This window comes from Corapipo altera, unplaced genomic scaffold (assembly GCF_003945725.1).
Source record: "Corapipo altera isolate COAL_440 unplaced genomic scaffold, ASM394572v1 112, whole genome shotgun sequence".
Taxonomy (NCBI): Eukaryota; Metazoa; Chordata; class Aves; order Passeriformes; family Pipridae; genus Corapipo; species Corapipo altera.
The window spans coordinates 8,647,560-8,670,166 of record NW_020884899.1 but is presented as its reverse complement, the minus strand read 5'-3'; the positions used below and the strand labels follow the sequence as shown (position 1 = coordinate 8,670,166).

Sequence of the window (22,607 nt, the reverse complement as noted above, 5' to 3'; positions counted from 1 at the left end):
TCTCTCTGCTTGCTGGTTGCAGAACTTCATGAAGTGACACGTCTTCCAGACCTGTGGCCTGATGCCATTATCACCTGCACTTTGTGCTGCAGGGAGCAGTACTTTTTTTCCTGCACAGTTTTAGTTAAGATGCTTCAGCAAGTTCTCCTATTATTAGGAAAAAACAGTACTGTAAGGAGAGTTGTCATCTTTATTTTAAAATCTTATAGCAATTGATTTATATTTATTCTATTAACACCAATTTTGACAAGTTTTGTGTTCCACTTCATGTAATGGAAACTCTATACAAGTCCCATAGCAGACATCTCAGAAGGGTGGGGGGTAAAAGCTTGTAGGCTGTTTTTAATTTTTAAACCACCTTCATAATTCAAAGCTACAGCCAGTTGAATTTCTGTCTGAATTGAGAAAACTGTACATAGCCAGATACACACATGAAATTATAACCAAATTATACTTTTGTACAAAAAACAATGAGAAAACACTGATTAAATTACTGGATGAGCACCTTTTGAAGTTGCTGAAATACACAATGTTATGGAAGATTAGAGGTGATATTTTTATTTGAAGGATTGGAGCTGGGAGAAGGAAGGAGTTAAAAAGAGTAAAATATGGTCATCATGAAGAAGCCATCCCTGCTCATGAGCTACCAAACCTAAGTTTTCTTTTTAAACTCAGTTCCCAAGTATTTACAGAAGTATCTCTGAATATCAATCAGTGGCCATGGAAATACAGAGACTAAGCAGATAAACAAAAACAATACCTGAAATTAAATTGAATTTGAATGGACATGCAGTTTGCTTCCATCACTTGCATTGTATCAGGCATCTGTATGCTGTGCAATATGTTTCATTGGACACATCATTTGTAACCCATAGGTAACCAAGAAAGGAACAAGCTGTTACAATTAGCATCTTCATGTAAAATTTCACACTCCACAAAGCAATGCCATTGACACAGGGTTTACATAGAACACTGGGTGTATTTTACACTCACTGCCATGACTTGGAAATATAATTCACTGCACAATACTGACTGAATATTTACAGAAAACGAGAGCAATCATTAGTCTCTTATAAATAAGGTGACCAAATATCCTGGGCCTCTGAGGAGTACATGCAATCCCCTTCACGATGAAGTCAAGTCAGTATTTTGCTCTAATGAGCCTTCTCCTTTCCCTATTCCCAAGTATTCTAAAAACAAAAGGTATCACACACAACTAAAAGTAGTCACACAACAACAAAACTCCCTTCTTGTTATAAAGTTTAAAATCTCAAACTTAGTTCATCCTTTTAGTACTGTTTCATTTTAGTCCTGTTTCTACTGCTTTACTTGAGTGGGTTTCCCCTTTCCCTGAACATGATGTGGTCCCCACCTTGCTAAGAGCAGGGAGGACTCTGGAGAAATGAACCACAAAAAGGCATTGTTCCAGCAGTAAGGAAAACAAAAGAACATGGCTTGCAGGCAAAAGGAAAAGGAAGCTGAAGACCTCATTTGTGTCTAGAAGGGTTATGAGACAATGGACATTTTGGTCGCCTTAGTTACAAGTCTCACTGTAACCTGCATGCACGGACTTGTGGTTTAGTCTGGAGGAGTGTTGGATCTCACAACCACACACAGTTCTATTCAAACACCAAACTGGTGAACAGTGTTATGAAGAGCAATCACAGGGATGGAATAACTTTTTCTCCCAGGAGTCACAAAACAGGATATTCCTTCAAGTCTTGTTTTCAGATGTGCACATTGATCTGTACAAGTCCCATCTCCTGGTAGGCAGCACTAACCCCACCTTATGACCAGCTCAAGCCTGACCCTTGACAAGTCACACACGTGGTTGCCATCAAAGCTGATGTTCAGCAAAGGTTTCCACACATGGTTTTGGGTACCACAGTTACTGGCAAATCACTTTAATGGTGACCAATATATTACAAATTACTCCAGCTACACACACATCAGAAGGGATTATTACAGAGACAATACTTTACACTCCTCTACCTGCAGCTTTCAGTTTGGTTTGGTCTGTTGCTGTTTCCTACACGGTGGGGGTCTCCCGTGACGCATAATGTGTTTTTCTAAACTGTCCAGGATGGCAATGGCAATCCTTTGGACATGGGGATCAGTCTGGACGTTTTCCTTGATGTTGTACAAATGCTGTAAACCCCCTTCTTCAATTAACATGCTGCAGTATCTGGCAGCTGTAACGAGATTATAAAAAGGGAATTAAAAACAGAATTATCTAGGGTAAAGGTAGCAGATACTGTAAACACTCATTGGAATCCATTTTTGTCTCCAGGCAACATTTAGGACACTCCCTAAAGTGTCCACAGAAGTGCACTGGTACTTAAGCAAGTGACAACACAACAAGAGTTACTTGGACAGGACTCAGATTGTAATGAGGTCTGTTACCAAGCCTGTCTCAGCTGACTGGAAAGTGCCCTGTAATGTGCACAGGATCCTCTCTTTCCTCCACCTCCTCTGCAGGCATTTTAAGTGTACACATACAGACTATAAGAAACAGAAATAAGAAGTACTGTAGTGTCTATGAGTATCCAGGTAAAAGTAGTACCTTTGCCAAAAACCTCAGTACAGAACAGTTACCAAAAAATGGTGTCAGATATACCACACCATCTGTACAGGCTTGTGGAATGAATACGAACTAGTTCCTTCAAATACACTTTGCCAAATGCTATTGATGGTGGCCTTTAGCAACAAGTTGCTACAAATGCCTTTCCAGGGTTTCTTCCATTTTCACTGTTGATTTCAAAAAGTTGAAATTGCACCTCCAGCAGCTCTGGTGTCACTGAGAGCAGGGAAGAACTATAAAAAGAGCTGCATGGTGAATGTAATGTGCAGGCTCCAGGGGTTGTTATGGAAAGGTCAGGATGACTGTAATGCAATCCACAGGCCTCAGCCAGGCCCAACGTCCCCATTCATCTCCATGATGCAACACCGGAGTTGTTTAAGTGCTGACGTTCAGCATTTCACTGGGGATCACATTTACTGCAGTGTTACTAACATTTTAGTGAAGTTAGCTCATTGAGGGGAATATGATATAGGCAAACAGCAAAAGGAGAAAAATAAACAAGAAAAAATTTAAAAAACCTCATTAATTCCAGGTTACTTTCCAGCCTCATCTATAAGAGTGGGTCAAAATAAAATGCATCTCCTCTCCAGGAGAAAAAGCCTCCTTGGAGACAAGCACCAACAGCTGAACATTTTCCCCCAAAATAAATCTACATATTTCAGAATTAAACACATTTTCCCTCAGAGTAGGTTATTACATTTGCTACCAAACATTTGGCTTCTCTGCAGCTTTGTGCAGAAGCTTCTGGCATCAACTACCATCAGAACTAAACTTCAGGAACTGCCTTGATCTCAAATCAGGAGTATGCCAATACAAACCCCTGTGGCATGTTGAAAGCTCAGAGGTTAGGGCAGCACAAAATAAACACTACAAATAAATAGAACAAATAGGACAGTACCAAGTTAACAGGACTAAAAGGACAGAGAGAAATGACAGGGTCTTAATCAAAATCTGTTATCCAGAGTCTGACCAGTAAAACAGCTCTGTCAGAACAATCCTACTTCAACAGGAAGAGCCCTCTCAGATTTCTGGGCAGCACCCTGGGAACAGTAGCTCATTATATTTATGAGCTCTATAAAGAGCAGCAAACAGTATTCTGTGTGCAGTTATATATTTTGCCATCTTATTGGTTAGTCCTGAATAGATGCCTTATCACTGCAGAAATAGTGATTTATGCGACAGGGATAAACAAGCCTTGATATATTGCTGTCAAGAAGATTAAAAATTGGCACAGAAAACACTTTTAATAGTTTAGAGGAAAGCTGCTTTATATACACACATTCATGTCAAAAATTTATGTCAAAAAACCAACCAAAAACCCCAGCATTAAAAGCCAGGAACGTTTGTCCACTCTTACATTTAGATATGGTTGGGAGATTTATTTCCTTTCCCAACACTTTTATCAAATGCTCTCAAATCATTTTACAAACTAGACATTGGTGTTCCCATTTTGTAGATGGGAAGGATGGATTAAGGAACTGATCTTTCTGTCCCAGCAAGTTACTGCAAAAGGTGATTAGGGCAGGATTACCCAGCATTTCTGCTCCCACAGTGAGACACTGACACCTGCTATGGTCATTGTTCTTAACTTAAAAGAAATCTGTTGCCCATTACTAATAGTTATATTTCTGAATAAAAACACCTGTGCAAGCAAAAAAATGTAGTTAATCTTAATACATCCACATTTTGGAATTAATATTATGCACCTAACAGTAAAATTCTAGTAAATAAAAAGGATGTAAGGAACTTTTACTACTTTCTTTTTCTGCCCCATTTAGTCAAGGCCCAAATGTATCTTCTCCAGAGGATCAGGAGTGAATATCTGAGGAATTCTTATTTTTTTCCCCACTTTGTGCTAGTGAGTATGTTAAGAAATAAGAATTTGAAGGGTAATATGATCTCAATACATACGATTTTTGCTGCAGACGTGCTGCATGGCCCACACTGCCCATAACTGGACACCAGGTGTCATGAAACAGCCAAGTAGTGGAAAAAACGGATTGAAAGACCTATTAAAACAAAGAGGAGAGAAACAGCTACTTGCTTTGCTATTAGATATCATTACTTCAGAGGTGACATGTTGTCTGTGTTGTCTGTTCATTCAGCTATAGGTTAACTGGGAAAGACACTGATTAAGACACTGGCCTGCTGCATCTAAAACTCTAGTTGAAGGCAGTTATTAGCAAAAATCAGATATAGTGGATATGTTATGTGTTTACCATAAGATCTGGGTGCCTCCTGCTCCTTAAAAATAGGAGTAAAAACAGTGGAAAACGTAAGTGTTAGATCTCCAGCAATTATCTAATTGGACTTTTTGGCCTCAAGTTTCTTACCTAGGACAGACCTGGTGTGAGCCAAGATAATTGTTACTAGTTAATCTTTGTGTCTAAGTTTTTTAGGCCTGCAGCTGAATACCTTTAACAGAAAAGCAGCATATTTTTACTGTACAGGAGTCCTTAACCTTCTTTGGTCACAAAGGGAAAATCAGCCCACTGCATATTTTTAGCCAATAGGTGTTTTTCCACTGGATGAAACCATGTCTGACTGGCAGCTCACTCTGCTTTGGGAACAAGTTTTAAATCTAGTTGAGTTTATTTTCCAAACTCTAGATCAAGACAGTAGTTACCTGTAAGCCACCATCTCACATTCTGGGGTTGGCCAATTCAAAATGGCAGAATGCTGCAAAACACAGAACCGAGAACACTGACTGTTAAATACAAACATTGAAAAAAATCTAAGAGAGTATGACAAAATTCACCATCATTTCTGTACCAGCTGCTCAAGGAGAGACGTCCTCTGGCTGCGACTCAACGTCCAGGCCTGCTCTCCCCGAGATATCAAGTGAGCAATAATCCCTGCTGCAAAGTAGCTGACTTCCACCTCCACACTGTGCAACAATTTACTGATGTGGTCTATAAAGTCCTTCCACATCAATTCAGAATGGAGCTCTTTAACTTCAGCTATGTTGTTCTGGAAGGGGAAAAAAAAAAAAAAAAAGAGAATATCAACAGAAAGAATATAGTGTGAGGAAATAAACATAAACTTCAGCTACATTGTGTCAGTAAACACCTGGATGAGATCTTCATACATCCAGGTGACCACCACATGCCAAAATACTACTTTTGCTTTTGAAAATTTTTCCAGCCTAATGCAGGAATACATCTTAAAACAAACAGGTTTTCCCATAAAATAATTTTAGGCCATTAACATGCAGATTACACTAAATTAAAGGCTGATTTTAACATTCTAAAAAACATTTTCAGGAAACTTCAGCAGTGCACAGTTTTGAATTCCACTGACTATCAATCTACTTTTTGCATTTGGACTCACATGAAGCCTCACTCACTGTACTTTCTTAAAAGCTCCTTTTATTTACTGTAAACATCAAATTTCAATATAACTTTTGAAGAATTCATAAAACAGTCCAAAAACGTGTCAATTGTGAATAATACACACTATAAGAATTAAAGAAGAACATAAAAATATAATGGAATTTTTCAGATTAACATAGGGTTAAAAAAAACCCTTTCAAAATTACTATTTAGAAGTATGTATTTCAGATTTTTCTTTTTCATCTCACCAGAAGTCCAAGAACTTTCTGTTGGATGGATGATTCAGATGGAAAAGACTGTAGAAAAAAGAGACAAAACAACAGGTAACCATTTATGTTATTACTGAAACCATATTAATTAGAACCCTGTGTTGACAATCCACCACCACCACTGCACTCCTCACCTCTAAGACTCTCATGAAAAGTTCTAGCCCTTGATTTTCAATAAAGTGCCGACATGTTGTTGGAGATTCATCAGTGAGGTTCCAAAGTGCACTCAGTGTGAACTTGAGGGTGGTATCTACAAGATTCTGATTTGTTTTCTGTTTAACTATTTGTAGAAGTTGCTGGAAAAATAAAAATCAAAAAATCCCAGTTATGACTGTGTATTGAAATACGTACTGGCTCCTCTGCTTCTTCTGGCACCAACCAGGGTAATGCACAGTGGCATTTACATGCAGAGTAAAGATCTACGTGTTTAGGGTCAAACTATACAAAATAAAACAGCTATTAAATTTTCCCCTCTGAACATGGTTGCCTTCTAAAGGAATTCCCTTGTTTTCACAGTAATTACATGTGTAGCACCACTATGGATGGCACAAAGCCACCCACAGAACTCTGCACCCCACACAAACACTGACTGCACGAAGCATTCGCTTCAAATATTCTCCCTCTGAGCATATTTCACCTGACACAGTGGATTTCAAATCAAGAGAAGTCCTGCTGTTTCACCTTGTATTAATTGTGTCAAGTTTTTCCACATTAGTTCCTTTCCATCTGTGCTAATATGTCTCCTTGCCACCGACTCTGCTATCACCTCTAACAAAATCTCTAGGCTTTTCCCTTCTAAAGAACTTTCATATGAACACAAGTCAGAACTTTAAGAACAGATTATCTCCTTATGTTTATTTTGTATCTCAGGAATACTGGTAGCAGGAAGAGCTGGAGAGGATGGGATGTCAGGGAAGTATCTGACTTACCCTAACAATGAAGAGTTCTGCGCCAAGTTGAGCTGTTTGCTCTGTTGAAAGCTGTAAACAAACAAAATCATATCAACAATTTTTTAGACTTTAGAAATACAATCCTATCATCTCAAAGCTTAAATTTCATACCTTTGCAGCAAGAATGGAAATTATGGCTACAGCCATCCTTTGCATGTTTTGATCTTCATGATTACACAGCCACTGCATAACAAGTTTGGCTGCTTCAAACCTGGAAGTAAAAAATAAAATTAATTTTCATAAATCTTAGTAAAAGACAGATGTACACAAACAACAGAAACTGGAAGAAGTATGCCCCATACCAAAAAAAGTAGAAATACAGTCAAATTGCAGGTATTCCATGAGCCTCTGCCAGCTTTGAGCTGTTTGCTTAGCCTCTCTTATTTCTAATTATATATTAAAGTATACAGGAATTGCTTCCAAAGAAGGAGGAAAAATTTGGCACAATCTTCTGAAACATCAGGTCAACACACTTGGAAGCATCTGGACAAAATATTTAAGTAGGAAAATGACTGCAAAAAGCAATCCCATAGAAATGCTCAGAAAAATCCTGACTTCTGTTACATGCCATCAGTGACAGACCCATCCAGCTGAAGTAAAAAATACCTGTATACCAAAGGATTTCTTCAGACCTGTATTTACTGGTATATGTTTGGGTCCACAGGCCTAAAATAACATAGGCCAGGTAAATTCAGCACAATGGAATGATTTAAGCTGACCAAAACTGAGACCAGAAACAAAGCTTCTGACGGAACAGACAAAGAAAAATATTCTGCAATCCTACATTTAACATAATTTTAACCAATACATAAAACTTGCCTGTTAAATGGAACATCCTGAAGGATTCTGTCACTGCATAGTGAAAGAAGGCAATTCTTTTGCAGCTGAGAAATGAAACAGAATTCCTTCATCAGAAACATACATATTTCAGAATACTTTCTTACTATGAATCATTAAACATATTTCCATGAGGCCATGAGATGTAGAAAAGCCTTAAGATCCACGAGACAGAGAATCCTACAGAAAACAAAGGAATTTTGTCTTTTACCTGTTGATGGTTTGGGAAGTGCTCCATGGCCTTCAGGAGCAAGTGGGTGACGTCGGCCAGAAGCCGCACGGGCATTCCCGCTGCCAAGTCCTGCTTGGTCAGGTTAAACACACACGCACTGGCTGCCAACTGCACGGGCAAGTTCAGGGGGTGATTCCTCATCCCAATCACCACCAGCTGAAATACAAGAGTTTTGCCCACCTTAGTTACTTACACATTTGCACACAGATCCCAAGAACAACCTCCTGCTGCTCGAGGCCACAGCACTGACTCCCAGCACCCAATTTTTGCCTCCCTGTCACTTCAGTGAGAAATCCATCTGGTGGGATTTAAATTCTCAGGAGGAACATTTCCTTCTGTTCAGTGATTCAAAGCTGACAACTTCTAGTGCTCCAAGTCCTTTTGCACAGCTTGCAGCAAGCTCTCAAAAGAGAGGCTGCATGGAATGGAAGAAATTCCTAGAAAGATCCAGGGTTTAGGCTGAAATCACCAAAGCCTTTCAGAGGTGAACGAGGTAGGATAATCTCTGCAGTGCAATGGTAACAATGTGGTGGCTTGTTTGTGATGAGCAATTTCAAATCACATCCTCAGCTGCTAGGTCAGAACAGATTCCTTGCAGCTGCTTCCTGAATTGTTTTTGGCTAAGTATGTTGATTGTGATCCCACCTAGGAATACTTTTCTTGTTGATTATTTATGGACAAAGTCTTTTTGATATTGAGGCCAGCAAGTTCAAGGCCACCTGTTCAACACCAAAGAGGACAAGAAAAACAAAAATCATGTGTCCTACTGATATCTTTTTTACCACAGCAAAAATTAACCATTTCTGGTGTTCCAGACATGGAAAACCAATGCCTAGAATGGATTTCTAAGGAAGTTTCTAGGCTTCAAAATAGAGCCCAATATAGAACACCAATGATATTTACTCACTTGCTGTCATACTGGAAGGTGACAGTAGAGAAAACTGTCACTTATTATTACTTATTATTACTGTTTGTGAGCATCAGCAGGAGGCACAGTTCTGTCTGGTGAATGACAGACCTTTGATTTGATCCAATTATGTTCTACTGACAGAATTCAGCATATAAAGAAAACTTCATCTCATATTAAAAGTTATGTGAAAAAATTAATTTAAGTACTATACATTAGACCAGATCCACTTTACTTGATACAAAATGCTACAGGGTGTCTTCTACATCACCATTGTTTAAAGAGTTCTTTCATTTTTATCTAACATTACCATTTTAATCTCAACAAACACAACCGAAAATGGTATAAAATAACTTATACCAAGATTCTGGGGGCGAGCTCAGTTTAAGAAACAATGCAGGACAATCATCAAAACCATATTATTTTACCTTTAAAATTTCAGGCTTTGTTTTTTCCATGACGTGTGTCAGGCTGAATAAATGAAAAAGCGCTTCTCTCACAAAGAAGGCCCGTTCACTGTAACGCTTCAGTGCTTCAGAAATCTGAGTTTCATTTGCTTCTCCTGACACCTGTGAGCACAGAAATAATCTTTAGTTCAAGATGTCATCATTTTGCTTTAAAAACTTCGATCTCAAGAAGTGCAAAGCTGCAGTTTCAAAGGCAATGATATTTCGGATCGCTTTAACTTTGGATAATCCAGAACTATACAATCTGCAAACATTCTCCATAAAGAAGTCACGTTGTAAGCCAAAATCAGGCCTCAGCCATGTCTTTAAGCAGAACTGTATGAAACCTTTAAGTAAAAGTAGCACTTCACACCTACCAAAAGCTGTGTATGATGCCCCAAATGCCTACAAGCACTGTTTGTAACTGAATACTCTGTCACTGCAGCTGATAAACTCATGGTGCTTTAGCTGTAATTTTTTCGCCCTGGTTCTAGTTCCAGCAAAAATAAATAAAAAAAAAAAATTCCATTCTTTATCTGCATCAAGTTTCTTATAAACTGTATCTGTAGCAAAGGCTTTCCAGCACCACAGTAGAGAACTAACTCATGCTCCCTGCAAAAGAAGTAATTCTTAAAACCAGACTTGAAATACATGTGAAAACCAAACAATGAACTAAGTTGGGCAAAGACTGCATTAGAAGCTGAGCTGTTAACTAACATGAGCTTTAAGTTCAGAATATTAAATCAGCAACTGGCTGCAATTTTTTTCACTGCCCAGTCTGCTAAATTCTCTATTTAACTATATTTTATCTATTTATAACTGTAAGTTGTATAACTGTGGATGATTTGTTCCTCAGTCCTACTATTTAATGAACCATTGCTGCAATCACTGTTTTTTACAATTCCTAGGGCAGCATGCAGAACTTGTTCTCCTGAACACTTCACACACAGGAAAGCAAATGTTCATAGATTAAAGTGTCACATTCTGTATATCCTGTATTGAACAGAGATATATTTTTTTAAACTTTTGAGATCAGAAACATATTACAGCCTAGAGAGAACTGAAAACATCTTGGATTTTGTTTTATATTCTCTACTGATTAGAACAGGGCAATCATATTTACTGACATGTCCTGTAGCCAATTATACCCCACATGAAGTATTTCCACTTGGTTTCATGTTCTTAACTATAATATCTGCCTGGTGTTCATAATCAAATTTCACTGGACTGCTGCAAAGACAGTAATATTTTACCTCTGCTGTTTCCATGAGTGCTGTGTCCTGTTTATTCTTTAGCAGTATCTAGACTAAGCAGTTGAATATTTCAGTAGAGTTACTAATGAATTTAGGTCACCAAAAAAAAACAAAACAAAACAAAAAAGGAAAAAAGGAAATAAAAACAATCACAGCCTACAGTCTCTTCTTGGCAACTATGTCTTAAAAAAAGAAAAATAAAATGCAAACTGCTTTTTGTTAACTACACTGCTACAAGTCCATTGGGATTTTCACATTACTAGAACCTTCTCCTTTCCTGCACTTTCACAGCACAGACAATTCTGAAGCATGTATTCTAAATAGGAGGATTACACTGAATTATTTTATAACAAACATGAGGTATAACTCCCTGATGCTGTACATCATCACACCAAAGGGGAATTTGCTTTCTCCAACCAGCCATTCCAACATTCATACACTTAGTTGTCACTGTGACAACTAAGTACTCAAGAGACCTGACCAGTAACAAATTTCAAAAGTTTCAGGGAAAAAAAAAATTGAATTGTGCAGTTGTTGTTCCACTTGCCTATAACAAGAGCATTCTGAATTTTAAAACTGAAGTGCAAAACACAGTTTGGACAGGAGACAGACTAAACTATGGACACATTATGCACTCTTCCTCATTCCCTCTCCAGTTTCCATCATCCTCATGGCACAACAGCAAACAAAACTCAGAGTTAAAGATGATATACCACTGAGTTGCCTAAAATATCTCTTTCTTTCTTCATTAATTCTGACCCCTTCATAGTAGGGACAGGACAGGCTCATTCTCTAATAAGTGCATCCATATTCTACAGAACAGGGAATGATGTCTTGTTGCCTGGCACTAAAAGATAAATAAATGCACTTCAGCAAACACTGTCTCACCCTAAGGGACTAAGGAATTTAGGATTTGTTCAAGAAGAGGAAGTCATTCATCCTAAGTAATTCCTTCTTATATGTTCATCACCAAAAGATCTTTTAAGGTGGGTAGGAATATTGTAACAGGAAATAGCAGTGGTGGTGGTAAGAGCAGCTGAGTTATTCAGTTTTACTGTATCTGCTGTGTTAACCATGAACTGCTCAAAGCTTATGCAAATTGTACTTCCACCTCTTACACACTCTGAGTTATGAGAGACACTGTGCTGGGATCCAGATAATATTATTCCACTAAATGACTTCAGACTAGACAAAGTTCAGCTCTCTTAGGTGTGTTAAATCAGGATCTAAGGTTCACTGAAAAGAAAACAGGTAATTCTTACAATAATAGTATTATGCAAATTTAGCAGTTTGTGTCAGAATTAAGCAGGAATTTGACATAAAGTCAAGTAATTACAATTAACACTTAAAAAAGTGAACCTACAGTCTCCTCCTGAAACACCCACATACATTTGTTACACATGATTAGTTCTATTTTTCCTGTACATCGCAATTTTTCAGTGAAATTAATTCCCCCACTTAACCTTTAGGTTCCCTTCTCCCGTCAGGAATTCCGAGTAGCCGGCGTCGGTGGCAAGCAGTCCCACAAACTGCATGGTGGGTCTCTGCTGGATGAACGCCTCCACAGCTTTGTCTGTCACGTGTTTTCTGCCAGAAATGTCCAGTGACACAAGGTTGGGCAGGATATCCTTCTGTTCCAGCAAACGAAGGGCTATGTCCGACGTGAACTGTTTGTCGTCGGAGATATCGAGGTGGTTCAGGTATTTCAGTTCTCTAATAACGTCCAGGATCTGGGTCGTGGTCATCTTCAAGCATTTCAGGTGGTGCATGGTCAAAGACTTGAGCCGGTCCTTGCAGGTGAGGAGTGCTGTGATGTCAGTGACGGAGGTGTTGGATATATCCAGGCTTTCCAGCCTCGGGAGCGACGCCACATCCGCCAAGTCCTCGTTGTAGAACAGCACGTTGGTGATGCTCAAGGCGCGCAGCCCGGAGAGCTGGCTGAAACACCTCTCGTACGGGTCTTCCAGGGAAAGAGTCAGTGAGTTCAGCACAAGGCATTGCAGGTTCTGCTGGATCCATTTGTTGCTGCCCAGTCCACTTATAATGTCTGTGATTGTTATGTCCGCGTTCACCCCCGTGGCATCCAGTTCCACCAGCTTGTGATGGCAGAACGCTTTCCGGAAGGCCACGGCCGAGATCTTGGCTTTCCGGATACAAGCCCGTTTCAAACGCATCTGGTTCCCTCGGAAGATCCCCACAGTCCCATCGTTCAGAAGCCCTGTTGGAAAACAGCATCAGCGTTTGGCTCCAGTGTTACAGAACACCACTGTTGTTTTAAGGAGTCAAAGGGTTAGCAAAGAAAATTAGTTATACAAGGGAGTTTGTCTTGGATGGTTACGCCACTGATCCCAAAAATCTCGTATTTGAGACTCCATTTTTAAGATTATGACCTCACTTTTGGAAAATTTCAGGTTTAAGAATAGGATAGATATATTAAGGAGCAGTATGTACACATCACCTGTTTGGTTCAGAACATGGAACATGCAATAAATAAAACATGGATATGATTCAAAAACAATCCCACTGCTGCCTGCATCTTTTGGATTTTCTCTCCAAACTTGTTAGAAGTTGTGCTATACTCAGAATTTCAAAATTTCTGAGTATAATTCTTCCCTGGCCATAGGTCTATTAACCTCAAGATTGCACCACCTATCAATGACCTGATCTCATCTTGCTTTAACTGAATAATTTAGCATTTGACTGAATTCATGAGTAGGATCAATACACTAAATTAAGCTAATCAAGTTCTATACATCCCTCAGGAAGAAGGTAGGAGTGTTGCTCAGAAACAAGCTGAATGTGAGAAAGAAACCTAAGAAGTGATTCAAAGAGGAGAAAGAGGAGGGCAAGGAAAGGGTGAGAAGGAGAGAAAGACAGCGACGTAAAAAGGAAAATGCAACAATCCTTTTTTGAAATTATTATCTTTTTACTCTGTAGAAAGGAGAATGCATAAGGAGCCTTTTCTTGGAACATGCAGGCAACATCCTAACTGAAACAAGACATTGAGTTCCCTGCATGGAACTACCCAAAATGCATTGAATATACCATGGTATCTTATCAACAGCAGTTTTACTGCTTTATAAAAAGCCACTAGAAGAGTACAGTTGCACAACCCTGCACACAAAAGGAGTAGGAAGAACATGTCCTTCTGGTTTCACTGTACAGCATTACCAATGTCAGCACTCCTGATTTTTAACCTCCTATCTTCACATATATTTAACACAGAAAGCAAAATAAAAATGCATTATATATGAAAAATAACATCATTGCCACTACAGTCTGGATTTAAATCATGAGCTAGTAATTGCCTCTGTGAAAAGTCAAATTAATGTTAAGATTTGCAGACCTTTCTAAAGAGCAAATTGTTTGGGCATTTCTGACGTAGTAGTCAGGACATTCCTCTTTTGCTGGCAAAGCAAAAACATGGAGTGAAACAACTGGTACCAAGCAGAAAAAGTAAAAGCAATAAATATAATAATAGTTTGGTTCAAGCATCACCAAATTACTTCTCCATCATCTTTTCATCTAAGGATTGAGGCTCCCTCACTGGCCCTCCTTGACCTGTTTACCCTGCCATGCACGTTTTTCCATCCTGCCTTCTGTGTGTTTGTGTCATTTGGTATCTGGAACTGTCCTCCTCACTGGTAATAAGTTTCTGGTAATTTGGTTTTCTTGAATCTGATTTCTTGGGACTACTATAAAGAATTACTTATCAGAACACAAAGTATATTAAAGATTAATTTTTTTTGAGCTTGTCTTTTTTTAGGACCGTTCCTTCTGTTATTTCTGACCAGAACACCAGTATTTGCACAGTAAGACCCAATCAAATCTGCATCTATAGGATAGGGCACTTGATGTGTGTACAGGAATTTTTGTAGTGTCATGTCTCATCTTTTACCAAAAGTCTCCAGGATCTCCAGGAATGGGTCCTCCTGCCTCTTCTCTAGTGTAATCTACACATTCAATTTTTCATAGTAAGAAGCTTTATTGGCACAATTTTTCCTTTATCATGCCTAAAGTAAGCGAGCAAGGGCAGCCCTCTCCTCAGAGATGTGCTGACAGGGAACATGACAGGCCAGTACACTATGTGTTAGAAACACCACAAGGTGCTTACACCACTCTTGACACTGTCTGCTTTTGAGCAAACAATTCCACTTCAATAAAAGTGACCAAAGAGATGAGAAACTATTTTTAAGAATCACAAGGTTATTTTCTAGTTTAATCGTAAGGACACACAGTAAAGAAAATTGCATTGCTCTGTGAGAGATAATGGAATATTTGAGTGTTGTGAGAAGTAGTAGAATCAAATATTTGGTTTTTTTCTTAAGTGACCAAAGAAGATTAAAGAATGTTCAATTAAAGGAACATTAAAATCATAAAGGCAAGACAAAGGACCTATTTAGAACTATCTACACGGCAACGCAGAATTCTGCTGAAACTGTGGAAAACCAAAAAATAACAAAAATTCTCTATTAAGAGATTAATGAACACAGCTTAAACAGCTGCAACAGCAGATTCTACTAGAAAGTACACCAGAACTGCAGTGTCACATTCCAGTAGAATATTTTCACTGCTGCCCCACAAATAACTGTTTTTACCATGAAATGCCATCGTCTGCAGCAGTCGATCAGCCACTTCTTGAGGAAACATCCCTGGCTCCTGCAAGCACAGTGTCCCATCTTGCCTTTCTGTGCAGAACTTCTCTAGGTTGGCAGTCAGGAAATTCAAACAGATATCAAGTAAAGAATAAGGAGAAGCTTCCTCCTGTCATACACAAAACACAATGAAACAAAGGAGATTTAGTCAAATCATTCTGTCTGGTCTGTGAATCTCCCATTACTCTGTAATGTTCTTTTTCGTGTCTGGTAAATATTACAAAAGGAGATGTGTCCCACAGAGCCAGGCAAAGGCAGGTCACACAATAAACAACTGGTCCAACTGCTGGGAGCCTCCTTCTCCAGTCACCCCAGAAACACATCCAGTCAGGTCTGCTGGGCTTGAACCCTGCCTGTGTTCCCACAGGAAGAAATGTAATTGCTGAAAAACAATTCTAATTTATTAAGTCTACTGGAAATTTATCATTCAAGACAGACTGAAAGAAGATTTTAAAATCAAATTTTACTCCTGGATTAAAGTTATTTCTTTTAATCTTTCATTTAAGTCAACCCATATTAGAAGTCTACTACCAACCTACATTAGAAATGCAGATAAATTTCATATATTGCAGATAAATTTCCTATATATGAGCCATTTTTCATACTGAAAAGGGCAGCTAGAGCTTCAGATCAAAAAAGGAAACTCAAAAAGAACTTGTTTTATTCCAAATTTTGCACAGCAATAAAGTAATACCTATTACAGTAGTTCTGTTCCTCCTTTTTACACTGTGCCTGGAAATCACCTCTAGCAAAACCCTGGGTACAAAGGACAAGGCAGAATATAAACCTGACCTTCTCCTTCAGAGTTTGAGGTTGTACACTGATACATGAAAGTCTCAAAAGGTTTTTCTATTCCATGTCTAATAATAACCTACTGTTTTCAGGCACACAGATTAATCAACATAAAGAGTGACTTGCAGCACTGTGAATCATGCCCAGCACCACACAAAAGGAGGCCGAGTGACTGGTACATACTCCCCCAGACAATATTGAAAATAACAGCATCAACCGGTGCCAGAGCTCCTCTGCAGCAAAAATTGGAGCTTCCCTTTTATACTGAAAGTTCTGGATAATTTCACCTTTCTTTCCCAGCTCATTTAACTTCTCTTGCTTCATTTGCCTAATATGCTCATCACAGAAGTACAGAAACATATAAAAGGTTCCCTAGAAGAAATATAAATAAGTCTACAGAGGTAAGTCTTCTAAGACAAGGTGCACATATTTGAAGACTGGGAGGTACCACATTAGAGCAAAGATGGAATGGAACTTATCTTTAATGAATCATTTATTGACAACAATGAGAGACTGCAATTTAATAGCTCCTGAAGACTTAAGTACAGGCTTTGGAACTAAAACCTTGAAATTATTCAAATGTAAGCTCTTTCTGCAGCTTTTGACATTCAACTTCCAACTTCTTTGTCTCAATTTTGCTAGGTATTGAAATTTTTTTTTAAGTTTAATTATTACATTTTTTTGTTACTGAAACAGGAGTTCCTTTGTGATGCAGCTTGCTCACATTACCAGAAAACAGCACTTCTGCCTGCCTCCAATCCTAAATTGGTAAGGAAAGGAAGGACAAAATTTGGAACTGTGAATGCCTTCTGTTTCTTTGTAATGTGCAACAACACCTGAGATACTTCTAAAGAGAAAAAAGCCAACTGGTTATTTTATAAGTACATTTTTAAAGGAAATGGGAGAATTTTCTTTTTTAACTTGAAATCAATACATACACCCAGGATTTGTATGACAGCTGATGATTCAAACCAAAATCAGAATCCTTACTCAGAGGTACATGAAAATCATTCCCACTAAAGCAAAGACATCCTTGTCTCCCACCAGCTCTTGTATTTCTACTTGGATGCTCAGATGTGACAAACCCAGAATCCTGGCTCTCCTCATTCCTTCTGGCACCGTTCCACCATTTCTGCCAGAAAAGCTGAAACACTTTTATCTATCAGTGAGCAAACTCCAAAGAGAATTTTTAGCCCTGCAGATAGGCCACTAGCAGATGACTCAGAAAACTATTTTTTTCAACCAGTACCTCTAAGTGGCCGATCTGCCATTTAAAAATAATGTTTGGATTTTTATATAATCACTTTAGAAGTTCACACAGGGCATCTCCAGGCAATAAAGGAACAAACCCCAGAAGGAGGGATCAATTACCCTTGCAAACAACACAGTACCACTTCTATTAACTCCACCTGTCCCAGTTGTAGGAGTCATTTGTAATGTTTCTTCAACTTCCTACCCAAAGGCTGAGGAAACAGCCCTAACAAAGGCTCCTGGGGTAACCTGGGCAGAGGTACAATGTTTTTATCTGTATCTAATAAAGTACTTTGGCAAGTACCATAAAAACAATATCCCAGACTGCTTGCTACTGCAATTGCAGCTTGAACTCAGCCTGTAAACATTTTGTGTGAGCTGGTGGCTCAGTTTCTCTTTACCTAAAGAGAATATTGCCCAGTTAAAGCTGTATTTAGGCTCTCAGAAGGTCAGAATTTAAGTGGTTCCTTCCTTTAGCTGTGCTTTTTAATGTCAGCTTGAAAACAAACCTGCCATTTGTTTTCAGCTCACTTCACATTCTGGTTCTGATACTCTAATGAGAGACCATAAACGTGTGTCAACCACAGCATGGCATTTAAATTTAATATTTTTTTAAATTTAATAAAGAATCCAGTGGTATTAGAGTAGAACTTTCATTATGCTATTTTACTTTTTCATAGCCCTCTTAATTTTTTGATGCTTTCATTAAAACTCACAGTTTCTTTCATCCTATGATATTAATTAAGTAGGCAGGAAACAAATATAAAATTAAATTCCACAAAACACAAAATTATGCAAGCCTGGGTGCCTTCATTAGCTAAAACATATATTGTAGGAGTAATGTGACACATCTAAATCCAGTTAGCTTATGGAATAGCACAAAAAGGAGAACAACTGCATTTAAATGGGTTTTTAAGGCTTATTAAAATGATTAAAAAAAACCCAAAAAACATTTTAAGTGCTTAATATAACCAAGGCAAACCAAAAGTGTCCAGGGGGACAGTAAACTGCCTGGCTACTGGCCTTTGACAGTAATCCAATCCTGGGGAACTGAAATGCAAAACCCACTTCAACATGATGTTACCAGCTCAGCTTCGAGCTCACACCAGGGCAGCTGGAAAGGTTTTCACAAAGAACATTATCCTCCAGCACTTTCTCCTCAAAACCCCTTGAATCGACTTTAAATACCACTAAAATATATTCAACATATATTTCAAAATGAAGTTGAAGAGAAAAAAAGAGCTTGAGGGGACATATTAGAGTACCTGGAATAAGTTAGAGAATCTTAAGCCCAACATTATGCCTAGATTAACTGGCTGAGTGTGTCAAAACAAAATGCTGTTCCTTTGGGGAAGCACCACCAAGCAAGCACCTGCTTATACAGTACCTAAAAAAAATAAGAAACAGGTTTAACTGATGTTTTCTGTCAGTAATTACAATCTAACTTTTCAAAAAAAGTAAATTCCACTGCTGTGTGGGCCTTTTTCACTATATGTGTTGTGATCCTTCCAACTCCAGCCTGAAAGATGCAGCTCCTAATGGCTCTGTGTGCCAGACTCATTACAAACCAAAGGGGTTTTTCTTTTCATAAGTAGTTTTTTGTTTTGGTTGGTTCTTTTTCCCCCCTCAGCAAACCAGCAATATAACACTGGAAGAGAAACAGCAATTGCAGCTCTAGCAGTATCATGTTTATGATGCACTCCCTGATTTTTATACCTAACTCAGTATGGCAAACCTCAAACGTGTAATGTTTGTGGCAGTTCCTTCTCTCAACATATTAGCAGGGAAATAAGAGATAATTTAGAGCCTCAGCCTTTGGTGTTGGACGTATCATGTTTCTCTTTTCCACCTCTCCACAGTCTGAAAATTTTACTTACTTTCTTAAAATGAGCATTCTTAAAATGATTAAGAAATAGCAACTCAGGCAACAGCCATCAAAGTTCTTCTGAGCACTAATAAAGGAAAGGCAGTGAAAAATAAACAGCTCCATGATTTACGTTACTAAGAAAGTTTTATGATTATCCTATTTAAATTGAATTAAATGAAATAAAACAGATGCAGGCAATTTGTTAACCAGACTCAAGGAAGGATTATGCTCAAAACTCAAATTTAGCATAAACCATTCTGGCACAACAAGTGCAATTGAAGTTGCTAGTGATACAAAGTCAGCAGAGATCACGAGAGGTCTAAAATTAAATACTGCCACATCAGAACGACATAATAAGGCCATGTATTTCAAGATTAGTATGAAGAACTTCAAATACAAGTTCAGTTAGAAATGACTGGAGAGAAGAACCTGAGTGGTTTGCTGAAGCACAAGAAAACAACACGAAGCAGCCAAAGAAGGAGTCAGGAGAAGCATCAAAAAAAATAGGGAAGGATTAGGTCATTTTCAAGACACTTGAGTATCTCACGGGGCTATTTGGGTTAAGCGATACCTGAATCATTTGAGTTTAAACATAACAGCTCCTAGAATGCTCGGGGGGGGGGGGGGGGAAGCATGTTGGGAATAGGAAATAAACTCAGCTTTCCTTAGCCTAGCAGATCAAAAGGTGAGAGATACGAATGCTGCCTATAAATACACCACAGTGAATACAAACTATAAGAGGGGGAAAAGCCATTAAGGAGAAGCACAGTGCCAGCACAGCAACAAAGGTGCATTAAAACGGTCAGTACATAGTTAAACAATTAAGTTCTGCCCTAGTTCACTGATTAGAACAGCAGGCACAAAAAGTACCTACTTTAAAAATAACGATAAATAAATCTATTAGGGGATTGCCTGAAATTAGGCTTTTAACGACAAAGGATGAGACCAGATCGCCCAGGAAGGTCCTGCTAGTCCTTTAGAAGTAAATATGCACACTCATGTCTGGAGCAGAGAAGCAATTCCAACAGCTCCCATATGTTCTGCTCTGGCCTGTCTGGAGCAGGGAAAGACTGTTCCTTTGGTAGCTCCGAGCTGGAAGAGCCCAGCAAGGCCCACGCTTCCTCCTGTGTGGACAAAGCAATTCCCGAGGTGCTGTCGGAGGGCTGGAGGAGGCACGGAGGCCGGGCCAGGCAGTGGTGCCCTCACGCCGAGGGGCCCTGCCCGCGCTCCGCCGTGAGGGGCGGTCAGGGCGGCGAGCCCGGCCCTGCCATCCCCGCGCTCACGGCGCCGCGGGGACACCGGGGCGCACCGGGCAGGGCTCGGACCTCCTCCCGTCCGCCGGGTCCGACCGCCCTTTTACATAACGGGTGGCGGCGCCGCGGTTACACAACGGCGGGGCTGCCCCGGCCCGGCTCGCGGTACCGGCGTGAGGGACGGCAAGGGGTCCCCCCGGGTCGCCTCAGCCCCTCAGCGCCGCCGCCATGGCAGCCCCTTCCCCCCGGGTCACCTCTGCTCCCTCCGCCGGGTCCGGCACCCCGAGGCTGCGGACGAGCAGCCTCTCCACCTCTTTTCCTCTTTCCCTACCTCCTTGCCTCCCTCCCTCCTTCCCTCCCTGCCCGCCACCGCCAGCCCCTCATCGCCCCCTCACCATCGCGGCGCTGGGTGCCGCCGGCGAGCGCCCAGCCAGCCGGTCCCGACGCTGGGCTCCTGCTCTTTCCTTTTTTTTTTTTTTTTCTTCTTCTCTCCTCCCTCCCTTCCCCGGTGTTTACCTCCCCGACCTGGAAGTGAATGTGCCTGAGCCGGCCGGGACGCAACGCCAAGCCCGCCTCCCTTAAAGGGGCTGCGCCGGCACATCTTTGGGGGGTGGCGGGAGAGCGGAGCTTCTCCAAGGCTCGAAGTGTGAGGAGAGGGGGCCATTGCTCAACAAAACACATCGGCCTCGCTGGTTACTTGTGTGCGGGGGACCTTCCTGCAGCCTGGTTGCTCTGGGTTTGGAGCCAGGATTCGGGAACACCGAGGCACCAGGAGTGCCCGGGCTGGAGCAGGTGAGCAGCAGCTCCCTGTGTCTGGGGACCTCTCACAGCCATGAACCGGCGTCACTTCTTGCTTCGTGCTCACGAGCCTCTGAAATTTAAGTGTTTCCTGAACGAACTAGTTTATTCTGGTGATATGAATATTAGCCTGCACCACTACAATCGCTTTTGCCATCTACTTCGGAGAGGAGCTTTGCCATAAGGAATAAACTATTACAAACAAAGTAATTTCAGGATTCAGATGTAGTAGTAGTGAGGAAAACCTGTCTCCCAACTAATACGTACTACAATGTATTGCTTGTAAAGGGAATAGAGTTATTTTTTGTTTCAGGATACAAAGTAAAGAGTAATACAAGTACCCTGCCCAAATAAAATTAATGTATAAAGAGTTTACTCTTGAAGAAATGCTGATTCTACATACAGAAGCTTTGGATAGCTGTTGTTTGCAAACCAGCAAGACACATAAATACATATTAAGGTATAATTGCTAAAATAGCTTACATTTCTGTCATTACAAGATGACAAAATATTCTACAAATATTATGAAGCACAGTTTTGCCTGTTTAAGGACTACATAACGAGGATCAGTTATAGTCCCAATTCTTTAGATTAGGGTGTTGATGTAGAGAAAATAAATTATGTACTCTGGATCCGACAAGAACAGAATTAAGAGCCTCCAAGTTCTGAATTTAATTTAAAAATCTAATCTCCTTAGAAGAAATAATTTGTATAATTATGAACACAGAAATTAGCTTAGATTAGGAAGGAGCTGGTTTTATTATTCTTGGTCCATTATGAGTTTCATCCACTTCCTAATGCCTTTACAAACTTCCAGGTTGTTCTTTTGATACCTATTAACAAATTCACTGATTCACTCCCAGCTTCTGTACAGATATCACCTTCTCTTTCTCATTCCATATGGATTTATGATAGAAACTATTTTCCTTTCTCCTGTCTGGGCTCAGACAGTGAAAACTTTGAAGTGACAGACTGATCCCCTGCTCCCGGTGCCAGTTCTTGGCCTGCCCCGCTGTACTTGGGAATCCTCTCTGTCACTCCAGTCCTAGTTTGGAGAGGCCGTATGGCTGAGTTGGCACCGGCTCAACATCGGCATCAGAAACTGCAAAGGCAAAATCCCAGCAGGAGCAGACTCTTCAAGGACATAAACCAACAAACTCAAGGAATTTCTAGTGACTCTGTGC

The 22,607-nt window shown here is 39.9% G+C and overlaps 1 protein-coding gene across 3 annotated transcripts; it reads right to left on the bottom strand.

The window, feature by feature from the left end:
- Nucleotides 1–176: 176 nt before the first annotated feature.
- LOC113950016 (protein zyg-11 homolog B) lies at nucleotides 177–21,249 on the bottom strand. 3 transcript variants are annotated; one of them, XM_027649267.1, is made up of 15 exons: nucleotides 20,247–20,630; nucleotides 18,771–18,892; nucleotides 15,406–15,571; nucleotides 12,271–13,025; nucleotides 9,537–9,677; nucleotides 8,181–8,357; nucleotides 7,952–8,016; nucleotides 7,244–7,343; nucleotides 7,112–7,162; nucleotides 6,317–6,478; nucleotides 6,162–6,209; nucleotides 5,354–5,551; nucleotides 5,208–5,260; nucleotides 4,493–4,590; nucleotides 177–2,192 (listed from the first exon to the last, which is right to left on the bottom strand). In XM_027649267.1, exons 2-15 carry the CDS (start codon nucleotides 18,801–18,803, stop codon nucleotides 2,002–2,004), a joined length of 2,238 nt encoding a protein of 745 aa, XP_027505068.1. In that variant the 5' UTR covers nucleotides 18,804–18,892; nucleotides 20,247–20,630; the 3' UTR covers nucleotides 177–2,001. The 3 variants fall into 3 exon arrangements, with proteins under 3 accessions (XP_027505068.1, XP_027505069.1, XP_027505071.1); XM_027649268.1 differs by lacking the exon at nucleotides 20,247–20,630 and adding an exon at nucleotides 21,021–21,249 and having other exon boundaries at nucleotides 1,874–2,192; XM_027649270.1 differs by lacking the exons at nucleotides 18,771–18,892; nucleotides 20,247–20,630 and adding an exon at nucleotides 21,021–21,247 and having other exon boundaries at nucleotides 1,874–2,192.
- Nucleotides 21,250–22,607: the final 1,358 nt, after the last annotated feature.

What these genes read in the sequence shown, in the direction of transcription:
- LOC113950016 (XM_027649268.1), bottom strand. Translation starts at nt 18,803, where the DNA reads ATGTTGGGCTTAAGATTCTCTAACTTATTCCAG. An exon ending in ACTTCCCAAACCATCAACAG is followed by an intron (nt 8,017 to 8,180) that starts GTAAAAGACAAA and finishes TTCATTTCTCAG; the next exon opens with CTGCAAAAGAATTGCCTTCT. An exon ending in TTTCCATTCTTGCTGCAAAG is followed by an intron (nt 7,163 to 7,243) that starts GTATGAAATTTA and finishes GTTTGTTTACAG; the next exon opens with CTTTCAACAGAGCAAACAGC.